The 20472-nt window shown below is 40.3% G+C and overlaps 1 protein-coding gene and 2 long non-coding RNA genes across 3 annotated transcripts in view; 2 read left to right on the top strand and 1 right to left on the bottom strand.

Annotated features, from left to right (window-relative positions):
- Positions 1–13048, top strand: part of cacng3b (calcium channel, voltage-dependent, gamma subunit 3b) — a 29212-nt gene extending 16164 nt beyond the window's left edge. The window contains exons 2-4 of the mRNA XM_007565754.2: positions 1701–1784; positions 4911–5051; positions 5847–13048. Coding sequence (XP_007565816.1) covers positions 1701–1784; positions 4911–5051; positions 5847–6358 — 737 coding nt within the window. The 3' untranslated portion in view covers positions 6359–13048. The remainder of the gene's footprint in view (positions 1–1700; positions 1785–4910; positions 5052–5846) is intronic.
- Positions 13049–14397: 1349 nt separating this feature from the next.
- LOC107837838 (uncharacterized) lies at positions 14398–16076 on the top strand. Its single transcript, XR_001663887.1, has 2 exons — positions 14398–14667; positions 14698–16076. It is a non-coding gene; the product is annotated as an uncharacterized LOC107837838 (long non-coding RNA).
- Positions 16077–16262: 186 nt separating this feature from the next.
- LOC107837839 (uncharacterized) lies at positions 16263–20378 on the bottom strand. Its single transcript, XR_001663888.1, has 3 exons — positions 19603–20378; positions 16582–16689; positions 16263–16441 (listed from the first exon to the last, which is right to left on the bottom strand). It is a non-coding gene; the product is annotated as an uncharacterized LOC107837839 (long non-coding RNA).
- Between the last annotated feature and the right edge of the window lie 94 nt (positions 20379–20472).

Raw genomic sequence — 20472 nt, 5'->3', positions numbered from 1 at the left:
TGTGTGTGTGTGTGTGTGTGTGTGTGTGTGTGTGTGTGTGTGTGTGTGCGTGCGTGAGTGTGCGTGCGCGCGCCAGCGTTCTTGGTCTGATAAGGCTTTTCATTAGTGTTTCCTGTAAACAGCCTTATTGCTCCAGCTCTGTCTTCTGTCATCTGCAGTTTCTCTGCCTCGATTGTCCCGTGTTGTGTGGTTTGTTTGTTTTTTCCCCTCTAGTTTTTATTAGCGATTACAATTCTGGCTGACCTCACAATTTTCTTCTGATTATGACTTTTAGGTCATGTTTTTAATCATTTTTAGCTCCATCTCAACGCACGCTTGTACCCTCACCAAACCATAAAATAAGACCACGTAATTATATGAGCCGCTCCTCTCTAGCAGAATGTGTTTTGTAAGGTTGAAACCCGAATGTAAACTAATTCTTAAGTGATGCCAGCACCAACATTTATGTGACAATTGACTTAATTAGTGTAGAAAGTGCTATAAACGTCAATGTATTTGACCAGAATTTAGTTTGAGTGGCAACCCAGAAGAAGAAGAAGAAGAAGAAGAAGACATGCTTTCAACATTTCTTACATTAAAAATCTGAAACGTGTAGCATGTATTTTTATTCAGCTCTGCTTGGCCAATACTTTAGAGAGTAGAACTACTTTTAGTTACAATGACAGCTGCAAGACTTTCATTATTTTTCCTATTCTTATTTGCTGAAAGATAAAACTGCCAGATTGAAAGTAACGTGTTTCCAAACAGCAGTTTTCCAAGTCTTCCCAAAGAGTCTCATTTTTCTTCCAGTATTTGTCCTGTATTTAGCTCCATCCATCTTCCCGTTTACTTTTACCTGCACTCCTGTAATTCGAGAAAAACATGATCCGTCCACCGCCACGTTTCGTCGTAGGGCTGTGCTCAGCGTGCTGCGTCTGTAAGTTCAATTTGGATCTCATCTGATCAAAATAAGTTTGTTGGTTTTTCTGATTAATCCTCCCCTTTTGCAACCTGGCAGCTCAGGTGGGCGACTGTTTCCTGGAAACGAACAGAGCTCTTGGACATTGTCAAAGCTTAGAGTAGTTTTTATGACCTAACCCTTCATGACTTTGCTTCCTCTTTACCCTCTAAAATTTTCATGCCACACTAAACAAGAGCCACCAGATATTACAGGCACAGAGAGCCTCAACTGATGCCACTTGTAGTCCAAACAGTCGCTTGGAATATGCAAACTGCTTGAAGCAATATTACAAAAGCGGTAAATTTCGGATACGTTGCGCATCCCATTTGTTTTTGGGCGTAAAGATTAACAATTATCCTTTTCTGCTTGAAACTTGGCCTGGATAAACTGAGAGGTTGCTTGCTTCGTTTCATAGTCTGACCAGGTGACATAACCACGTGGCCGTGCACAGCAACACAAAGTGAACCTCATAGCAAATCTTAAGTACAGATTGAGACTCGCGCGTTGCTGCTACAAAGCCAGTCGATGTGTTTTTTAATCACACTTAGACTGCATTTAGCTGGAGCTCGCTTTTTATGTATGTCATTTATTTGACAAAGGATTCATCAACAATTTACTTTCACAATTAGCTAAAAAAAAACAACAAAAAAAAAACACATCACACACTTGCCAAAGCCGATCTCGTGTTTGTGCTTGCAATCGAGGATCACCATTTTATGAAGGAACGTCGATCCAAACTGACTCGTGTTGTTTCCCGCAGGAACATTCAGAGGCGTATGCAAGAAGATCGATCACTTCCCAGAGGACGCAGACTACGAGGCGGACGCTGCTGAATACCTCCTACGTGAGTAACCCACTCCTGACTTCGCTGTGATAATGCGACTCAACTGCTTTCTTGTACTTGTTTTCATCAGATGTGCAACGAAAACTGAGAAGGATTTAGATCAAACCGTGACGACACAGGAACTCCACCAGCTTTTCATATCATCCCTTACTGAAAGGATTTATCTCTGGATTCTGTATGTGTCAATAATACATTCAATAATACATTGATCTCTGGTGACCGCTGTATTACATAAAGTAAAACATGCATCTTCTCAAGACATGCACACACGTTTTAAGAAGTAGTGTGATTTAACGCTGGCAATTCTAGAAACAAACATTTGATATGAATATGCTTACATCAGAAATAATCAGTGTTAACATATGAAACGTTGGCACAGTTATTGAAACCCCAACAAAAGCTGGAAAAATAATGCAATCACGTCATCTATTTTATTTATTCTAAGGTTGTTATGGATTATTATGTTGAGAAGCACCTCATGATCTGTAAGGCTGTGAGCCTGTTTGTCTTCCAAAGGCCTTGGGAACCTTGACAAACTATATGGCACCATTAACTCTTTAGCACACTTTTAATTAAAATCGTTTCAACTCTAGAGGTAAACAGACCCTTGGACCAGTCAGCAGAGAGATATTTTTTTTCCCCCACACCCTAAATCCTACTAAACCAGTGAGACGAGCAAAAGAGAACAGTGAATGAAAAAGGACTTTGAATGACTTACAGCAGGGCTCTGCGTCCTGCAACTTTTAGATGAAATGCTGGTCCAAAGAACCTAAGTCATAAATCCTGTAATAAAAGATGAATTTGTTTTAAGGTTTTTTGCATATCTTTACCAGGGGTGCCTGGCAAATGTGACTGGGACTGTAAATTGCCTGGCCTATCGTCATCTGCATATTCATATCTTCTTAAATCTTGTCTATACCAGATGTAATAGTTTGTCTGCCTCCTGCTTCCCGTCTCTCTCATGCCTGTAGTGTAGAATATGACAGGTACGAGGCTTTTTGGGGTAAAAAAAAAAAGAAAGAAAGAAAGAAAGAAAGAAAGAAAGAAATGCTTTGCTAAGTCATTTACCTTTATATTTATAACATTCTGGGTATTTAACAGGAGAAATAGTCAATCGTTCCCCCAGACTCAACCCCTAAATATCTACTAGAGCTTCTCCATGTCCATTTTTAAAACACCAAATTAGATGTGCAACTTTTACTGAAACAGAGACTCAGTCTTTACATTTGAGCACCAGGATCTATGTAGTAAAGTGTGAGCATGCGATGTGTTTCACAGGTATCATAAAATAGCAGAAAGCACAAACAAAAGAAAAGAGAAAAAAAAAGGGATTCAGCCCTAGTCTCGTTTTCAATGCTCCACTAAGCAAAGAGCAACGTCCCCCCGAGGCAGCCAATTAGCCCACAGGACTCAGAGTGGATCAGCCAATAAGAAGCTGGGACCCAGTGACCAGCATTACATACAGCCCAGGGTTGTGGGCCACATAGGCGGGGCTTTGTTTGCTGTTATTCCAGAGGTCAATAATGCTGAAAATAATTATAAAATCCTTTAAATAAATGTTAATAAATCTAGATGTGCTTCGAAACTCGACGACTCCGACACACGTGCGCAGGAGATGCACGTGCACATCTGAACGATTCCCACATAACAAACTGTCTACAGCCATCCTTCTCTGTGATCACGTCGAGCGCACATATGGGGGCTCTAGATTTTCACCCCTGCTGCAGCCTCACTTTCATATTCACCCTCTCTGTTGTTCATTATTTCAGTGTGCATATGTCAGTGTGACTCCATCTGTCTGAGTTTTTTGGCCATCTTTTCCCTCCCCATCCATCTCTCTCTCCCTCTCTCTCTGTCTCTCTCTCGCCTCCTCTCTGGATGCGAGGCCTCCAAATGCATCAACATGTTCTGAATTCAGGCGCAGTCGGGCGTGCATCGACATGCTGCAACATGTGTGTCTTGAGTGCATGCTCTAAGTGGTGCAGTTTCCGAGCATAGTGAATTTAAACCGAGTCTGTGACCGTCATGTTCGAATGCAGACTTGAGTGGTATTGTTCTGAGAGGGAAGTTCAACTCCTTAAAGGAAAGAATGATGAAATTTCAACACTACTGTACTTAAAGGGTATAAATACTGAAAAATTCCCCAAGTTTTTCTTTTCAGTTGTGCAAAAGAATGATAAAATGGAAACACGTGGCAGTGAAGAGAGACCACATCACGTATCGTCAAACTAGGCCTGCAGCAATTAATCAGATTAATCATGATTGATTTATTATTGAAGTAATTGTTAACTAATTTGGTAAATGATTAATCGCTAATTAAGAGTACGCACACTCAAAAAAAAAAACAATTTGATGAAAAAACAACAAATTCAGAGCCGTAATCAGGCCACAACCAAACAATAAAATATAAATTTTACATTTAAGATTAAAAAAGAAGCTTCTTTGTCTGTAAATATGTCTTACCCCAGAACTCCTGAAGTGGCATAGTTTTAGCTTCAGCTTGTTCAAATCTTGTAAAAAAAAAAAAAAGAAAAAGAAAAAAGTCCTCTATTAAGCACCTGTAATTAAGCTCTGATTATTAATCAGTTAATCCAAAACAAATTCAACAGATCAGCCCTGCACTGTATTGATGTTAAGTCAAGCAGAAAAGAACGAGCTTTTCAAACGAGGTTTTTTTTTTTTTAGCTGCAGATGCTACCTTTACTACAAATGTTCAAAAGTGCACCAAAGGATTGCTGTGTTACTGCTTTCCAGGCATTAACATTTGAATTATGTGTTTATTTGTCATTTTTAATGTTCTTCTAATATTACAGAACAAGCTTAAAATGCTGAATGAAAAATTTGCGGAAAGTGCCAGTGCCAATCGATTGTCAGAATAATAAGTAGAACAATCAATTATTAAATTAAGAATTTACTAAAAATAATTGTGCAGCTTGAATATGTTGATGTATGTTTTAAATATAAACTCCAACATCTTAACATTGTTTCTGATAATGTTTCCAAAACACTGCAAGCAATCTGCAATTTGCTCAAATCAGGTCAAAAATAAACATTTCAAATCAAATATTTTCTTGTGTGTGAGTGTGTGTGACTCAACCCTTCTTCCTGTTTCTTCTGTGCATGCAGGTGCCGTTCGCGCCTCCAGTATCTTCCCCATCATGAGTGTTGGTCTGTTGTTCCTGGGGGGGCTTTGTGTGGCTGCCAGTGAGTTTTACCGGAGCAGACACAATGTCATCCTCAGCGCAGGAATCTTCTTCGTATCTGCAGGTTAGTCATCGCCGTGCGTCTACCTCTGCTTGCTACAGCCAGCGTCCTCGCTCCTCTTTCAGCGTAGGAGCGTGGCGTTTTACCTGTCATCCGCGGCGCGATGCAAAGAGATAAAAGCAGGATAAGCATTGTTAAAGGACACATTTCACCGACTCTGCCCCACTGTTTAACAGTCACAGGATGTCCGCGGTCGCAAATGCGACACGTTGCCCTTTCTGACAGGTAATTTCACACTTCATGCGTGATCCCGTCAGTACACGCTGCATGCAGGTTTTGTGGAAAGCCGTCTTGGCTACAGCGTTAGAATAAAATAACTGACCCAAATTAATGACTTCTTCAACACTCTCAAACCGAGAATTAGCTCTGTTATTAGAAAACCTTAGATTTGTACATTTCTCAGGATTATTTACAATCAACAAGATCAGATTACAAAAAAAAAAAAAAATTTAATCAAACTGGTTCCTGTTTACAAATGACTAGTAATTTTATTCTACTGCTAAAGGGTAAATTTAAGTTTTATGATGAATATCTAACATTTATCAGCACTGTGTCTGTCTCTGGAAGGCCTTTTGAAGAAGGTTTTATTGCCTAATTCTGAGATCTAATGCCTGCTTTTACTGAGAGGAGAAACGGGTAAAATCAATTCCTCCACAAGCCTTCAGCTCCACCATAGACCTGAAATGAGGGATTTATTTTGATCAAATGTGCCGTACAACTGTGATGGAACCTGCTCGATTGCATGACATTTTGACGTCATAAAGTTCAAACTTCTGTTTATTGTTGTGTTTCTCCCAGGCCTCAGCAACATTATTGGAATTATCGTCTACATCTCAGCCAATTCTGGAGACCCAGGTCAAAGTGACAGCAAGAAGTCCTATTCGTACGGCTGGTCCTTCTACTTTGGCGCCCTCTCCTTCATAATGGCGGAAATGGTGGGCGTGCTGGCGGTGCACATGTTCATCGAGAAGCACCGCAAGCTGCGCGCCAAGTCCCGCACCGAGCTCATAAAGAAGTCCGCCTTCAGCCGCATCCCCTCCTACCGCTACCGATTCCGCCGCCGCTCCAGCATGCGCTCCTCCGAGGCCCCCAGCCGAGACGCGTCGCCGCTGGGGAAGGGCGGCTACACGGGACCGGCTGCCTCCGAGATGCCCATGTACACGCTGAACCCGAGAGAAGCGGGCAATGCGGGCGGCAAAGCGGGTAGCGGCATGGGTGGGCTGCTCAACTCGGAGAGGGATTTCCTCCAGAGCAGCACGCTCACTAAAGACTACAACAAGGACCCCAACCGCAGGACCACACCAGTCTGAGGGAATCTGGCTGTAGATATCGCCCAATCAGAGTGTCAAGGAGGAGGAGGAGAAATCCAGTGGAATTCCAAGCAAACAAATGGGAATACGAAGGGTTGCGGGGATTGGGATGGGGCTTGATTAACCCTGACTGTGAACTGTGAAATTTTTAGCCTTTGAACTGTGAATCCTTTGCGCTCTGAGAGTTTCTTAGTTGTGTAGCAGGGTGGGTTTTGATGGAGAAGTTCTTCCCAACATTCATGTACGCCTGGTACACCTATAAAATTATATCCGTAGCCGCTTATAAATGACAGCCGTAGCAATTTAGGTTCATGATTTTCATGTTCATAAACTGACTTTCTGACAATTGTAAGGGGAAGAGGAGAGGACATGCAGAGCTGTTGTTTGGAACGACTTCTCCTGACAAATCACAACTAATGTGAAATTGAAAAGAAGACAAAAGAGAAGAGAAAACGTGCAATCTTTGACCTTCACACCTCTCTCCTCCTGTCCCTTTTGGGTAGCAGTAGAGGGGAACAGTTAACTTTCCACATGTGATATCAAATAGCGAGAAAGCTCAACTTATCACAAGGCTTAATTCAGTTTCGGACCGGCTGAGTTCAGAAGAGAAAAGAAAATTTGTGCCATTGACATTTGTCGAAGTGATTATTTCTACATTTGTTTACTTGTTTCATATGAACTGACTTCAAACTGAGCTGAAACTGAATTGAGCCGATTCAATGACTCCCAGATTTGCCCCGTGGCCGACTGCAGATCGGCTCCTGGAGAGCGAGCGGAAAAGGCGACTCAACAAATCTTAACGTTCGATCCGTTGGTGCTTCCTCTCAGCTGTGTTTTTTCTGCCACTTCTTGAGTTATTTTTATTTTATTTTTTACCTAAAAAAAAGAAAAACTCCAGACGACCAGAACTCTGTCTGTCTGTCTGCCTTCACAAATCACCTTTCGCCTTCCATGTCTTTCCATGTGGCCCCATACTTCACCTCACTGACACCCTCCTCCCACTCTGCCTTCCCCGTACTTAAAGCGACAGTAGATTTAGCTTTTGTCTTCCTTGTAGAGTATAGTCAGGTTTTCTGGATGTTATTATTTCAGGGTAACCTGAGGGATGGAGTCAGTGTAAGGGAGACCGCTGAGCTGTGAAGTATACATTAAGGCAGTGCCAAAATAAAAATAAACAAAAAAAAAAAAATGCACATACCGAACTAGGAAAGGACTTTCTGTGTCTGCCCGCTACCTCTCCTGTCAACATCTTTAATTCGATATGATGCTGTTTCTGCTAGAGGAACTGTGAAAACTTCAGCTGCATAAAGGACAAAATGCTCCTTTAATTGAATCCAATAGAGTGTCTTATATAAAAGGACTTAAAATGTATTAATCTGTAATTGCAGCAGCATAATCTCGCGCTGCAAAATTTTGGGAAACCCAACCTTTAATTTTCATATATTTATTCATTATTATTGTTTTGATAAAATTGTTTATTGCTCTACCGGTATCTGTTTCTTCCATATGACCTGGGTGTCTCATAACAGTGCGTTGCGTCATGAACAAAAAAATCAGCCGAAAGTTTGACTTTCTAAAAATGTTACTAGATTATCCTGCTGCAGTTAGAGATTAATTTATTTTAAGTTTTTTTTTTTTTTTTAAATACTATTGCCGGGGGATGCCCATCAGTAAGGCCAGATCTGAACAGATGAAACCCATCGCAACATCCAAAAATGCGCTGCTTTCATGTGTTGCCGCCCTGCCTCCCGTGTAAACATGCTGTTTTAGTAATAATGTTTGCAAAGGACTGAAATTATTCTGCGGTTCCCAGCATTTTGGGGAAACGTGTTTTAAATCATTCCCGAAGACCTCTGAGAGAATCTCTAAGTCGCATTTAAAGGCAAATTTTAACAATTTAGTTATAAAAAACGCAAAGACTGCTGCCTGATTTCATCCAGACACGTCAGAGAGCTCAGTTATCTGCAGCCGTGAGAGGATTGTGTTAATAAAATGTTTAATAATGCCGACTAACTGATAAAAAAACAAAAACGTGTCTGTGCCAGAGAGACGTTATCAAGTCCTTAAACAGAAAAAGAAGATTTATATTGCCTCCTAATCTTCTAGCATTTACTAATTTGTCTGAACCTTTATTGCTGATAGCAGGTGTGAAAAGAAAAAGAAGCCATAAAATAAAAAGAAGGAAGAATCTGGGAAGAGAAAAAGAGTTGTTCAGACAGATCATACAGCGCTGCGTTAAAATAGTATCCCACTCACAGATTTCTGATGTTTTTGGTTGTTTTTTTTTTAATTTTATGTCTGACAAATTAACTTGAGTAAATGCAAAATGCAGTTTTCAGATGGTGTGATGGTCTGGGACTGCAGCTGTTGCTTAATCTGAACCGACCCGAAACATATCCACTTACAAATGGCTCAATAAAAAGAGATGCCTTGCACTGTCCTAGTCAAAGTTCAGACTTACATCCTGTCGAGATGCTTAGGCAGGCCGTCCATTTCTAAAAACCCTGTGGTGCGACTGGTTTGCGGCTCCTCTGAGGCCTTGATGGCTGCTGTTGTAACTTAATAAATCTCTTTTTGTATTTACTCAGGCTATCTTTGTTTAGAAATAAAAACTCGTTGAGTGATTGGGAACATTAAAGTGTGACTAAAAAGGAAAAACAGAAGAAATCTGTCAGGAGGTAAAAAAAAATAAAAAAAATTCATAACATTGTAAGAAAGTAGAAAATTTCACAGCACTTTTTTGTTTTTCATTTTTGTTTACAGGACTTGAGTGAGAACAAAAAATATTTCTAAACGTGTTTCTTGCCTCCCAAAGCCATCATTGCACTCTTTTTTTTTTTTTTTGTACAAACTAAAGATGAATCGACACTGACCCGACACCGCCGCACCCTGCTCTGAACAGTCACCAACGATTCAAGATCTCCTAACCGCAGTCAAACTCTTTAAATCACAAAGCTGCTGTTTCGTCTCCCGTCTTTCACGCCATAACGGGGACAGACGGGCGCCTGCCGCCCCTCCACCTGTGAATATTAATTTTGCAAGCTAACCGCAAAATCAGCCGCTGTCGTGGGGTGCGAGATGAGGAGGAGGAGGAGGGAGGGGGAAAAAAACCCACTTCTCTCTAAGCAAGGGCTTTTAATTTTTAAAGAACAGGAGCACACAAGGGCTTTTTATGCTCAGCACTGCAGCAATGTCGCTTTTAGGGGGTGTAATCTTGGAGGGAGACGTGAAAAAAGCAAAAGACGTTTGCACAGAAACAACTGTTTTAAAACCAGCTGAATAGCTTAGTGGTAATATAACATGCTTTGAGCAAAAGAGAGGTAGAAGACGTTGCTCTTCCACCCAGCTTTTATTTATTTATTTGTTTTGTTTTCAGTAGCTAGAGAAGATAAATACTGCCTTAAAGAAATATAGGACAATTCTAAGTTATCGGAGTTAAGATTCAGCGTACTAGCTAACTGCTCAGAAACAGTGCCAAATATTAGTCGAAATGTCTCCCGTGTGTCATGGTGTCCGGGTTAGCTTTAGGTCATAGAGTCACTGCTGTATATAACCGTTTTCTGTGTAGGCTTTGCAGACTCAGCAGTCGTAGCTATGTAGCTCAGCATAACGAGGGGCCCCTCGGATCCTTAGGGTCTGCTAGGCGCCATGTTTAGTACTGCCATCCATGAGCCATGTCAGCATCGACCATTCAAACCCATGCATGCCCACATCCATTCGCTTCCAGTGCTTATAGTTGCTGTATCTGAAATCGGGCCTCAAACAGCACCCTGACCTCTGTGCCCAATCGGGGCGCTCGGTTGGCACGTTGAGGACGCTTCGCCCGAGGCCTAATCTCTGCGTATGTTAGCCCCAACGGAGCGCAGGGGGCTCTTTGAGACTCTCTTCCCGCCACCATTCAGCTTTGATACTCTGATATCAACAAGTAATTGTATTATTAGTAAAAGAATTATTCTAAAGGTGCCACTGTGCAGAGGAGAACCAACTCTGTTACACTATATACTTATAATGAATATATTTGTTCGAGGGGAGCGGGATTGACTATGGGGTGCAGAGTTGGGAAGCAGGAGTCGTAGTCTTTCTATTATATTATTCTATAGTTTCTTTTTCTACTTTGTCGTGGCTGTGAGGTTCTGTCGTTTCAATCGCATCGGACGCCTCCGGCGGGAGAGACGAGCGAGGAGCCGGCGGACTGCTTGTGGACACTGACCTCACCTCACTGGTGCCAGAGACTACGTTACCCAGCGAGACCTGCAGCACACGCAGACACCAACACGCAAACTTTACCTTCCTGCACCTACAAGTTCCTGTACTTCTGAGGACAATATATCCACTCTAAAGCAAGATGTTTAAAGCAGAAGGGGGTGAAACAGGATGCTAAGCCTGTTTATGATGACAAGTGAACATGTTTAAAATGTTTAGCATTTACGTTTGAGTCTCTTCTTGGTGCTTTATTTGACACTGTGGCAAACTTAGAAACAGGAAAGCTGGCTTAATTAATTTGCGTTTCCAGAATCAAGCTAAAACATGATGAGGCGAGGCATGCCCATCACTTTATTTTGATGGTATAAGAGCAAGATCCTTCAAACAACTTCCCTTCATCCGAGGTCTGGCTTAAACTGCCAGAGTCCTGTATAAGGGCCAACAATCTACGAAACAGCGCCCAGCAATCCTCTTTTAACCTGGATTAGAAGAATCCTCATCTGACAACTGACAGGACACATATATGTGTTTGGAAAGGCGTAATGTGGTTTAAAAGTGAAAATATCACGCTAACCAATGGTATACCCCGTAAAGAAGACAATACGTCAACCTTTATCACCAAAGCTTTTACACAAACCTACATTTTTGTTGAGTTTTAATATTGTCAATGACAATCTCAAGCTGGCCAATCCCTCACCTGGTATCCAATTATTTATCCTGCAGCAGTCATCAGCATTCAACTGCGTTTCCAGTAGGTTCCTCTTAAGAAAGGTTGATGAAAATGTAAAACTAGACATGTGAGCCTTTAATCCACATAAAAACAATTTCTCCTCTTAAAAAGTGAATATTTTATGAGTGAAGGATCAGACAGCCACTCTGCCTTTCTCTAACAGCTCAAAAATATTACTAAAACCAAAGGGCACAGGCAACGTGTTGAGATATTTGTCCTCGTTAGCACAGAAACATAACAACGCAAGAATAAATACACATATATGATCACAATTGCATACACACAGACATTCCACAATGAAGAGACATGCACAGACACCCACACTGAGACGGCACCCACTCCCAGCTTTGCCCAGTGCGGTGCAGGAAAGAAGTGCGTGCTGCTCTATGAGAAATCACTGTGTCACGTCTAGAGTTTCTTTGGGAGAAAAACAACAAACTGTTCCCGATGCGTCGACCCGATAGGTGGAGCGTTGAGTAAACTGAGCCAGCTAATCACACATGGACAACCAGATGAACTGAAATGTGAATTCAACGGCGTAGTTCTGAGACAAAAAAAAAAGACTCGCTACGCGCACTCTACAATTAACACTCACTACCAGCACACACTCACAAACACTGACACAAATATGGTTACAGTGTGAGGAGGGCTTACAGGTGGATTTATGTGCCTGCATGTTTGTGTATGCATGTTTTTGTGTACGTGTGTGTGTGTGTGTGTGTGTGTGTGTGTGTATGCATGTTTTTCTGTACGTGTGTGTGTGTGTATGTGTGGTGATGTTTATTTGTGTGTACGTGTGGAGTTAGCCTCTCCTCACCCATGCACCCAGTGCCTGCCTATCCTGCCTTCAAACAGCTCTGACATCAGCTACGGGGCTTCCAGGATAACCGTTTTCTGCATTCCCACGACACAGTATGGTTACGCTGTTTCAGAGCTAAATGCCCCACTCATTCCTAGGCAGTCGTAGCCATACGAGTTGATTAGGCTGCTTTTGATTTTAGTGAGTTCTGGTGGACTGAGTTTTTGTTTTACCCTCCGGATTTGACGGGACTTCGTAGTAGCAGCCTTCTTCTCAGATCCGACTGTGTTTTTTTTTTCTTGCAAATTTCAGTCTATGTCTGTTCAATTGTATGAAGTACAGCAGAAAGATCCTCGCAGGAAAGGGAAAAGTCCGATGACCCTGTCAATGTTCCTAAAACTTGGATTCAAAAGGAGCAGTGTAGCTTTTACTAATCTTGTAGAATAATGGACAAAAACTTTACCCTCCCATATTTGCTGGCCTCAACGGATTGTCGACACAAAGTCAAGCTTGTTTGCAGGGCCGTTCCATGTTGCTTATTTTGTTTCTGGTGTTAAAAGACACCGTGTCTCGGTGCTGTCATTGAGAAGAAGATGTAAGTCTTTGATTTTTGAAAATTATGTAGCTCTATCTTCATGAGGGATAAAAAATATGGTAATAGGTAGCAAGGTTTCAGTAGTTTCTGCGTTGCTCATGGCTATCATGAAGAAGCAAGCTGAATGCCAAAGCTGTTGATTTACCGGTCTATCCATCCATTCTGCCACCTGAAATAAGCTGTGCGGTAGCTGCACTCAACCTTACCGATGAAAAAAAAAAACTTCAATTGATAGACAGATGCTTATAGTATCAAATTAGAACAACCTGGTTTAACTTACATTAACCAATAGTAACCAAAACTACTCCCCAGAAAGAAAAAAAACAAATGCCTTCCTGCTTAAGGAATTTTGACAATTTTATATGATAGATTTACCTGTTGAACGATTTCAAAATATTTTAGCTTTTTCTACAGTCATAGTAATTTAAATTATTTGGAAACGTCAGTCCCCAATAATACAGCAGCCAATATTTATAAATTTATTCTGGTCTTGTTGACTGAAAGCTTGTATTTATATTTCCTTGCCAATATTTAGTTAATCAGCTATCAGATTCCCTCTCTGCTATTGTTACGCTGCTTTGACCCAATACATTTATTACAGTAAATGAAATGGCGATTAAACTATTAACGTGATAATTCTGTTGAATTTATATTTAGTCAAATTCAAAATTTATATGGCTTGCATTGTTTTATATTTGTTTATTTAACGGCCAGCCACACAAAGTTATTACAAAGAAATTACAATATAGACTCCAGAGTTCTAAGTTTCTAACATATTTAGCTAATTTCAGTGATTGCAGTTCTAATGAAGTAAATTATTCTGAAATATTTTTAGTCCTACCTCAGCTGGATTTCCAAGTTCGCCAAGCTTGCGATATGAAAATCTGGTCTCTGAGATATGACAGGTCAAAAAGATTTACTACAACTAGGCATGTTTATCTTGCTGTGTGTATCCATGTCAAAGTCGAGCTAACAAATTATGAGGAACATCACAGACATAGCTACCTATGATTCATGTTTCATGTTTCATGGATGTGGTTGTACAGCTCTGTCTGTAATGTCCGACAGAGCTAACTTTGAGTTTAGCTAGCAGTGCAACCAGTGGCGCTGCGCGCGAGGGATAAACCCACTAGCGATAGCCTTAAAGGGGCTGCGCCTATACTTATAGCATCCGGGGTTACAATACGTAACCAACGTTTTCCGCCTTACCTTTAAGGCAAAAAACTGTATAAATCAGTGTGACATAAATATGCGCCAATCAATTTGCCTCAGACCTGGAAAATTAGGATGATTAGTGGGACTTTTAGCAACCCAAGATTCTCACAATGGATTTATCTTCTTGTTTTAAATATTATTTTGTTTTCATTTAAACAAAAGGCAATACTTTATTTTACGGGGTGTGCATAAGACTGACATTACACTGTCATAAACATGATATAACACATGCCATGAACATGAAGGAGTCTTTATGAATGTCTATGAGTGTTATCATGTAGTCTCATTCTGTAAATAATGATGTTTTTAATGCAAGGTTGCCTTAAAAGTTGCATTAAAAGTCCATAGAAGTGCCGACTTTGTATTATTTTATAAGTAATGACACTTTAATGCAAAGTTGGCACTTTTAATTGACTTTCAATGCAACTTTTAGAGCAACTTTGCATTAAAAGTGTCGTTATTTACCAAATGACACTTCATGACAATGATCATAGACATTTATAAAGACTCCTTCATGTTCATAACATGTCATGTTTATGACAGTGTCATATGAGTATTATGCACACCCCGTCAAGTAGAGTTGTACCAAACAAAATAGTAGCATGCTGGTAAAATAGAAGTTGTACAGTACTATGTGTGCTACTGGCTTACTGAGATACAAACACATATGTGACTAAATGTAATCCCTCATTTCCTACACCATGTTTATGCCCATGTTGGATTGTGAATCTGGTGGCTGTTAGTTGTCTTCTGAATTACAACTTAAGGTAGCGTTTTTGGGGGTTGTTTCTAACTAGGAATTCAGAAAATTCCACTTCTGGGCACATCGAGAACAGTAAACTCACCAAAGTTGTGAAGTTGTACATGTTATGAATAACTAATGCCACCCATGTTGAGATGGTACTTTCTACTGTAAATACAGATGGAGTTAAACAATACATTCCAGGTGTAGGATCAAACCTTTTGACAGCTCGTTGGTCACAAGTAGCAAAGGGAAAGATGCTTATTGTTTGGTTGAGACATGAAATCGAGCTTTTAGAAGTCACAATGCAAACACGTGACTGGTATTTGCAGGTTTTTAAAACACTATCTTTGATGTAAACGTTGGTTTCTGGTTAAAAGAAAGAACACTGTCCCAGTTTATGGGGGTAAAAATCCTCGCTTTCTGTAATCTGTCATAGTCCTTGCACTGACTCAATGACAAATTATCTGTATTTACCTCTACGGACTTGCTGGGTATTCCCTGAAAGGTTTTCTGGTTTCTCACATATAGCTAACTAAGCATTAATAAGAACTTCAGCATGTCAAACGGCTAACGACTGTAACCTGACTCTGTCCACCTCAAAAAGGACCCGAGGACTGTTAGAAAACAAACGCCAGAGCAAACTCAGGGGAAGGCTCAGTGACATTTGCATTAATTATTCAACTAGGTTGTTTTTTTGTTGTTGTTGTGAGTACAGGAAATCACAGTTACTGATTGAAGGCTCTTTGGTATGAGATAAAGTGTAGCATATCAGTGAGTAGCATAACTCTTTTGTGTGTGTTTTTTTTTTTCTTTTTGGACAGAATGTGTTGGCAGGAAATGTAGCAGGTGGCTGGATGAGACAGCTCTCAGATGAATGTGAGGAGAAGAAACAGGAAACAACTGTTACTCGTGTTTGCTTTAGGGTGGGCATTGTGTTTCCTTTCAGCGAAAATGAAAGCCTCAAGTCATACGTGCAGCTGAAACCCTGAGTAGCCATTTTGAAAGATGCATAAGCAAAGAAAACGTCGGTGAAATTTTTTTTCAAACATGCGCCAGAAAGCGTGTTGATGGGTGACAGATGTCTGGTTGGATATTTGGGCAGCTTTTTATTCCTGCTTCACACCTCTGAGCCCTGATGAGAAATAAGTAGCCCTCTGCAAACATATATAATGCACACACACATGCATGCACAAACATGCTGGCTCTTACACACACACGCAGACACACACACACACACACACACACACACACACACAACTCTTAGCCACTTTCACTGTATACTTTACAATGTGAACCTCCAACAAACAGCGGTCTGACGTGGACACATGCTGTAAAAATAAAAGCACACTTTTACTTACATTATATTAATATGAATACCTATATGAATACAGTATAATAATTAGAAAATAAAGAAACCTCTTTTCCAAAATGCCTGTTGTGGATTTTTATATATTTATTGTGTACAAACATGTCTGATGTGTTTCTTTGCTTTGCTGCGACTTTCTGTTCCCATTACATTTCATAGATAGATAGATAGATAGATAGATAGATAGATAGATAGATAGATAGATAGATAGATAGATAGATAGATAGATAGATATTATATAAAATGTTCTTTTTTTTCTTTTTTTGGTGAATCAGAAACAAAATGCATGGCATTAACGGAGAGGAAGCGAGTGCACTCAGTTCACACGTTTCCAACTAAACCTGCAATCGCAGACAGATGTGTATCATTCTGCATTAGCTATCTGATGGATAAAAACGTCTGCTTATCTCCACAGCTCCGGTGCAGGTCCCTGAATGATGGAGGGAGAGAGAGAGAGTGAGGTCTTGTCTTATTTCAAGTATTCTAAGATATTTGAAGTGGAAAAAAGACCAAAAATACTTTGGAAGATTTAAGTGGACTAATTGTTCTCCGGTCACCAGATTATCTTACCTGAGCTTGGTTGTCTCTGCAGCTTCTGGAGAATTACCAAAAGGCTCTTGGATGAGATCAAGTCACACACAAGATGAATGCCGTTTGCATTTGCCGCTTGGGTGACATCTGCAATAAATATCATTTAAAATGGTCAGATTAAAACCGCATGTCCTTTTCCATCCACTTCACATTTGTGCGCTCCGTTATGTAGGCTAATCACAAGTAATCCCAACAATGCACATTAAAGTTTGTGGTTGTGACCTGCTCAAATGTGAAGAGGTCAAGAGGTTATGAGTACTTCTGCAGAACACTGTGATGAATAGGCACGTGCTAGTCATACTTCCTATTGGAACGTCAAGTAATTTAAGGGAGCAACGATGCCTTAGTCGGGCAGCTTCTTATTTTGTGTCAACAATAAAAGAGCTGCTTTGGGTTGAGCCTCACATGTTGCATAATTATCCCTGCTAACATTTGTGCCTGATATAAATCCTGTGAAAATCCCAACACGGAAAGGCACATAAAGAGTGGGAAGATTTAACCGAGCGTTCAGATTCACTTTATGAATAATCCGAAGTCTGACGTCACGGATGGAGCGTCTTGCTTTTGGATATGGAAATGAAGGGGTAGGAAGGCATTTTAGGAGTCTCTACTAGGGGGTAGAGTCTTTGCTGCGACTCTACCCTTTTGTTCTCCTGAACTGATTGTTGCCAGGTCCTCTATCCGTCACGTCCGTCACCTCCTCTCTCTCCTTCACACAGATAAACAGTGGACGTGGCCCATGTTTCTCCACTCGTCTTCCCTTTGATCCTCTTTGGCGTTTTTTTTTTTTTTTTTTCCCCTCTGCCACAAATGTTCTGGTTTGAAGCCCCAACCTTTCATCAAGCAGCGTGGTGCTGTAGTAATTGCTTTCTTCAGCTCCACTGGCCCAAAAAAAAAAAAAAAAAAAAAAAAAAAAAAAAGAGAGAGAGAGAGAGAGAGCGAAAATGTCCCCCGTATGCTAATAGCCCATAAAAGACACTGAGTATTCCCAGCAGGAAACACACATAAAGATGATTTCACTGTGCTGCTGCGTGGGGCTAAAAATAAAAACGGTGAAATTTGTTTCTGAAGACGACGTCCACAAACCGATCATGTCTGTCATATAGGGCCCAAATGATAATCTTTTCGGATAAATTTGTGTAAGTATATTTGGGGGATCTGTAAATGGAGAGCCTTCAAAGCAGCTTTCCGTCCGAGCGAGTTCACCCCAAGAGCAGGCCGCATGACGCTAAAAGAAGTCTCCAAATAACCTAAAATATCAGATATCATCATGAGACCTTCAGAATAAAATATAGTACTAATTATAACAGAAGAAAATCTGATATGAGTCGCAACAAATATTTAAATTCCGTCTGGAATTAAATTATCTTTTTTAATTGAATTGAATAGAATTGATATAAAGATTTGCGAAAATGTTTTTCTAATTAGCTTACTCGGAAGAACAAAGTTTTTTTTTGTGTGCAATACTACTGGACATCAATATGAAAATTTCTTAAACAACTAATATTTAACATTCTTAATGCACCTCGTGTCACAGTAGAAAAACTCAGGGGTTAGCACAAGAACAAACAGCAGATTTCTGAAAAGCAGAAAAATGACTCATTCAGGACTTAATTACTCGCATCACTTCTAGAAATCTGTCACTACATCAGCTTCATCTACTCTGAAAGGTCTAAAAAAAAAAAAAAAAAGGAAAATAGACGCCGCAGATTCCAGATGAGGGCAAACTCTGAAGGATGAACGCATGTGAGAGTGCTTCTGTCTGTGTGTGCTCGCAGTGGAGTAACACTGTGGCTATTTGAAGCGTGAAAAAAAAAATAATAAAAACGCCTCGGAGCTGTGAATGTTGCTCAAGCAGAAAGACAAGATTGAGGGAGGGGAGGATGGAAGAATGAGAGAAAGAGGAACGAGGAGGAAAGGTCAAAGACAGATTCCAGAGAAGTTAGAGAGGATCAATAAAGAGCATAAAACACATATCTGAGTTCATTTTTTTTATGCTGTAATCGTGAAAATGTTACTTTGTCTTTATGATTTATCGAAGATGTGTAGTAATGCACAACAACATCCTCTCTGTAAATTAGGGATTTAGCCTAAAGATGTAAACGTCCAAGATGCCAGGCTAATCAGATTCGCTGGAACTGAAGGGATGTATGAACTCCAAACAACTAAATGCTGAATCACACTGAATCACAAGGTTATGAAAACTTGTGCAACAAAGTTATTTCAACTTTTTCCTAAAAGGAATTTGTTTTTCAAGTGCAGAATAAATATCACATTACTAGGGTTTGACATAATGAACACCTAAAATATATTTCAAATTGTAGACTGAAAGACTGTCTTACAGCCAAACAAATGTCAAAAATGTTGTTTTGGCCGAATTAGGATATTCTTTTTCGGATAAATGTCAGTTTGTTAAAGCAAGTGACGTATTAAGTTTACCAACCAACCAAATCAAATTTTAGAGAACGATTAAGTTCTGTTAAGTTCTCAATTGGACGATGTTTTATTGAGAGTTCGCAGACCAGTCTAGGAGTGGCCAGGTCGCAGCCAATAAGATGTTTCCATCGTCTTCTGGAAAACCAATCAGGGACGGGTACCTGCACACTCATGTTTGTATAATTAACCTTACGACGCCAGTCGTAACAGACTCGTTCACTAATCCAACTTGAAATAGCTGAGCTGATTGCAATAAAGCCAAGCAGCTCAGCTTGACTTTATTGCATATTTATCCACTGTGGCACTTTGTTTTAGGTTGTAAATGTACTTTTACAAAAAAGTAAAACCTAAAAACCACCTAAATTGTGGCTATGGCTTCTATATCCTCCAATATTGTGCGCACATCGACTAAAACGTTTCCCCAAAATTCTTCAGTTACATTTTCAAATCTGTTTCTCTTTACTCAACTAGTTTTCTTGCAACAGACACAACCCATTTCCTGTACAATCATACAAAAGTGCCACACATGGTGATCAAATAAACAATACTAAGTCTAAAGATTACCATTTTGTTTCCCCCAGCACCTCTCAGAAACTTTATATTTTTGTCATTCCACACTTATCCATAAAGGTTTAAATGTTTTTTTTTTCCAACACCATGGCCATCTTCAAACATGTTCTGCTGGGATTACAGACTGAAAATCACACGCACACGCACACACACACACACACGCACACATGCTCAGAAAACACACAAAACCGAGGGTGTAATTGTTTCCGAGCTGCTCTTTGATGGCTGAGTCAGTGAACATATCCTCTATAACATCACGATAAGAAGAAAGTCAGTTTAAAGGCAGCAGCTGTTTCCCTTTCATCCTCTCCCTCCTCTTCTTCTTCTTTCTGCGTCTTCCCATCCACCCACTGCTTTGACGATGGTGCACTAAGCCAGGGAAGATAGGGCAAATCCCTCCTCTGAGCAGAGCAGGCAGGCAGCAAAGACAGAGAGAAAGCAAAATAAAAAAAAAAGACCGAGGAGGAGGAAGAGAGCTGAGAGCAGAACACACTTCTCAAATCTGTCCTTTCTATCCCTTCATTTATCTCAATCCAGCCAACCAGCTTGCCGTTAGCGGCTGCATGCTTTGTTGTCATGTGTATGTATATGGTGTCTCCCCCTCCACCACCAACCTGGTGATGTCAGTAAAGCTCTGACTCATACAGTTCTTGCTTCTTTCTTTACGATTTTAAGCTCAAACGTACGCTTAATATGAATATAGTTAGTAACTAAACCCAAATTTACGGATATGTTTAATTTTATGGCATTTCTGTCCACAGTGGATGTAATCAAACATAAAAAAATAAATGCTGTCAATTATAATAACAATAACAATGATTTTTTTACAAGACATTTTAATGAATACAAGTTAATGAGGAAGCA

The sequence above is a fragment of the Poecilia formosa genome, unplaced genomic scaffold (genome assembly GCF_000485575.1).
Source record: "Poecilia formosa unplaced genomic scaffold, Poecilia_formosa-5.1.2 Scaffold182, whole genome shotgun sequence".
Lineage (NCBI taxonomy): Eukaryota > Metazoa > Chordata > Actinopteri > Cyprinodontiformes > Poeciliidae > Poecilia > Poecilia formosa.
Note: the sequence above shows the minus strand (reverse complement) of the source record. Positions and strands in the feature narration are given on the sequence as shown.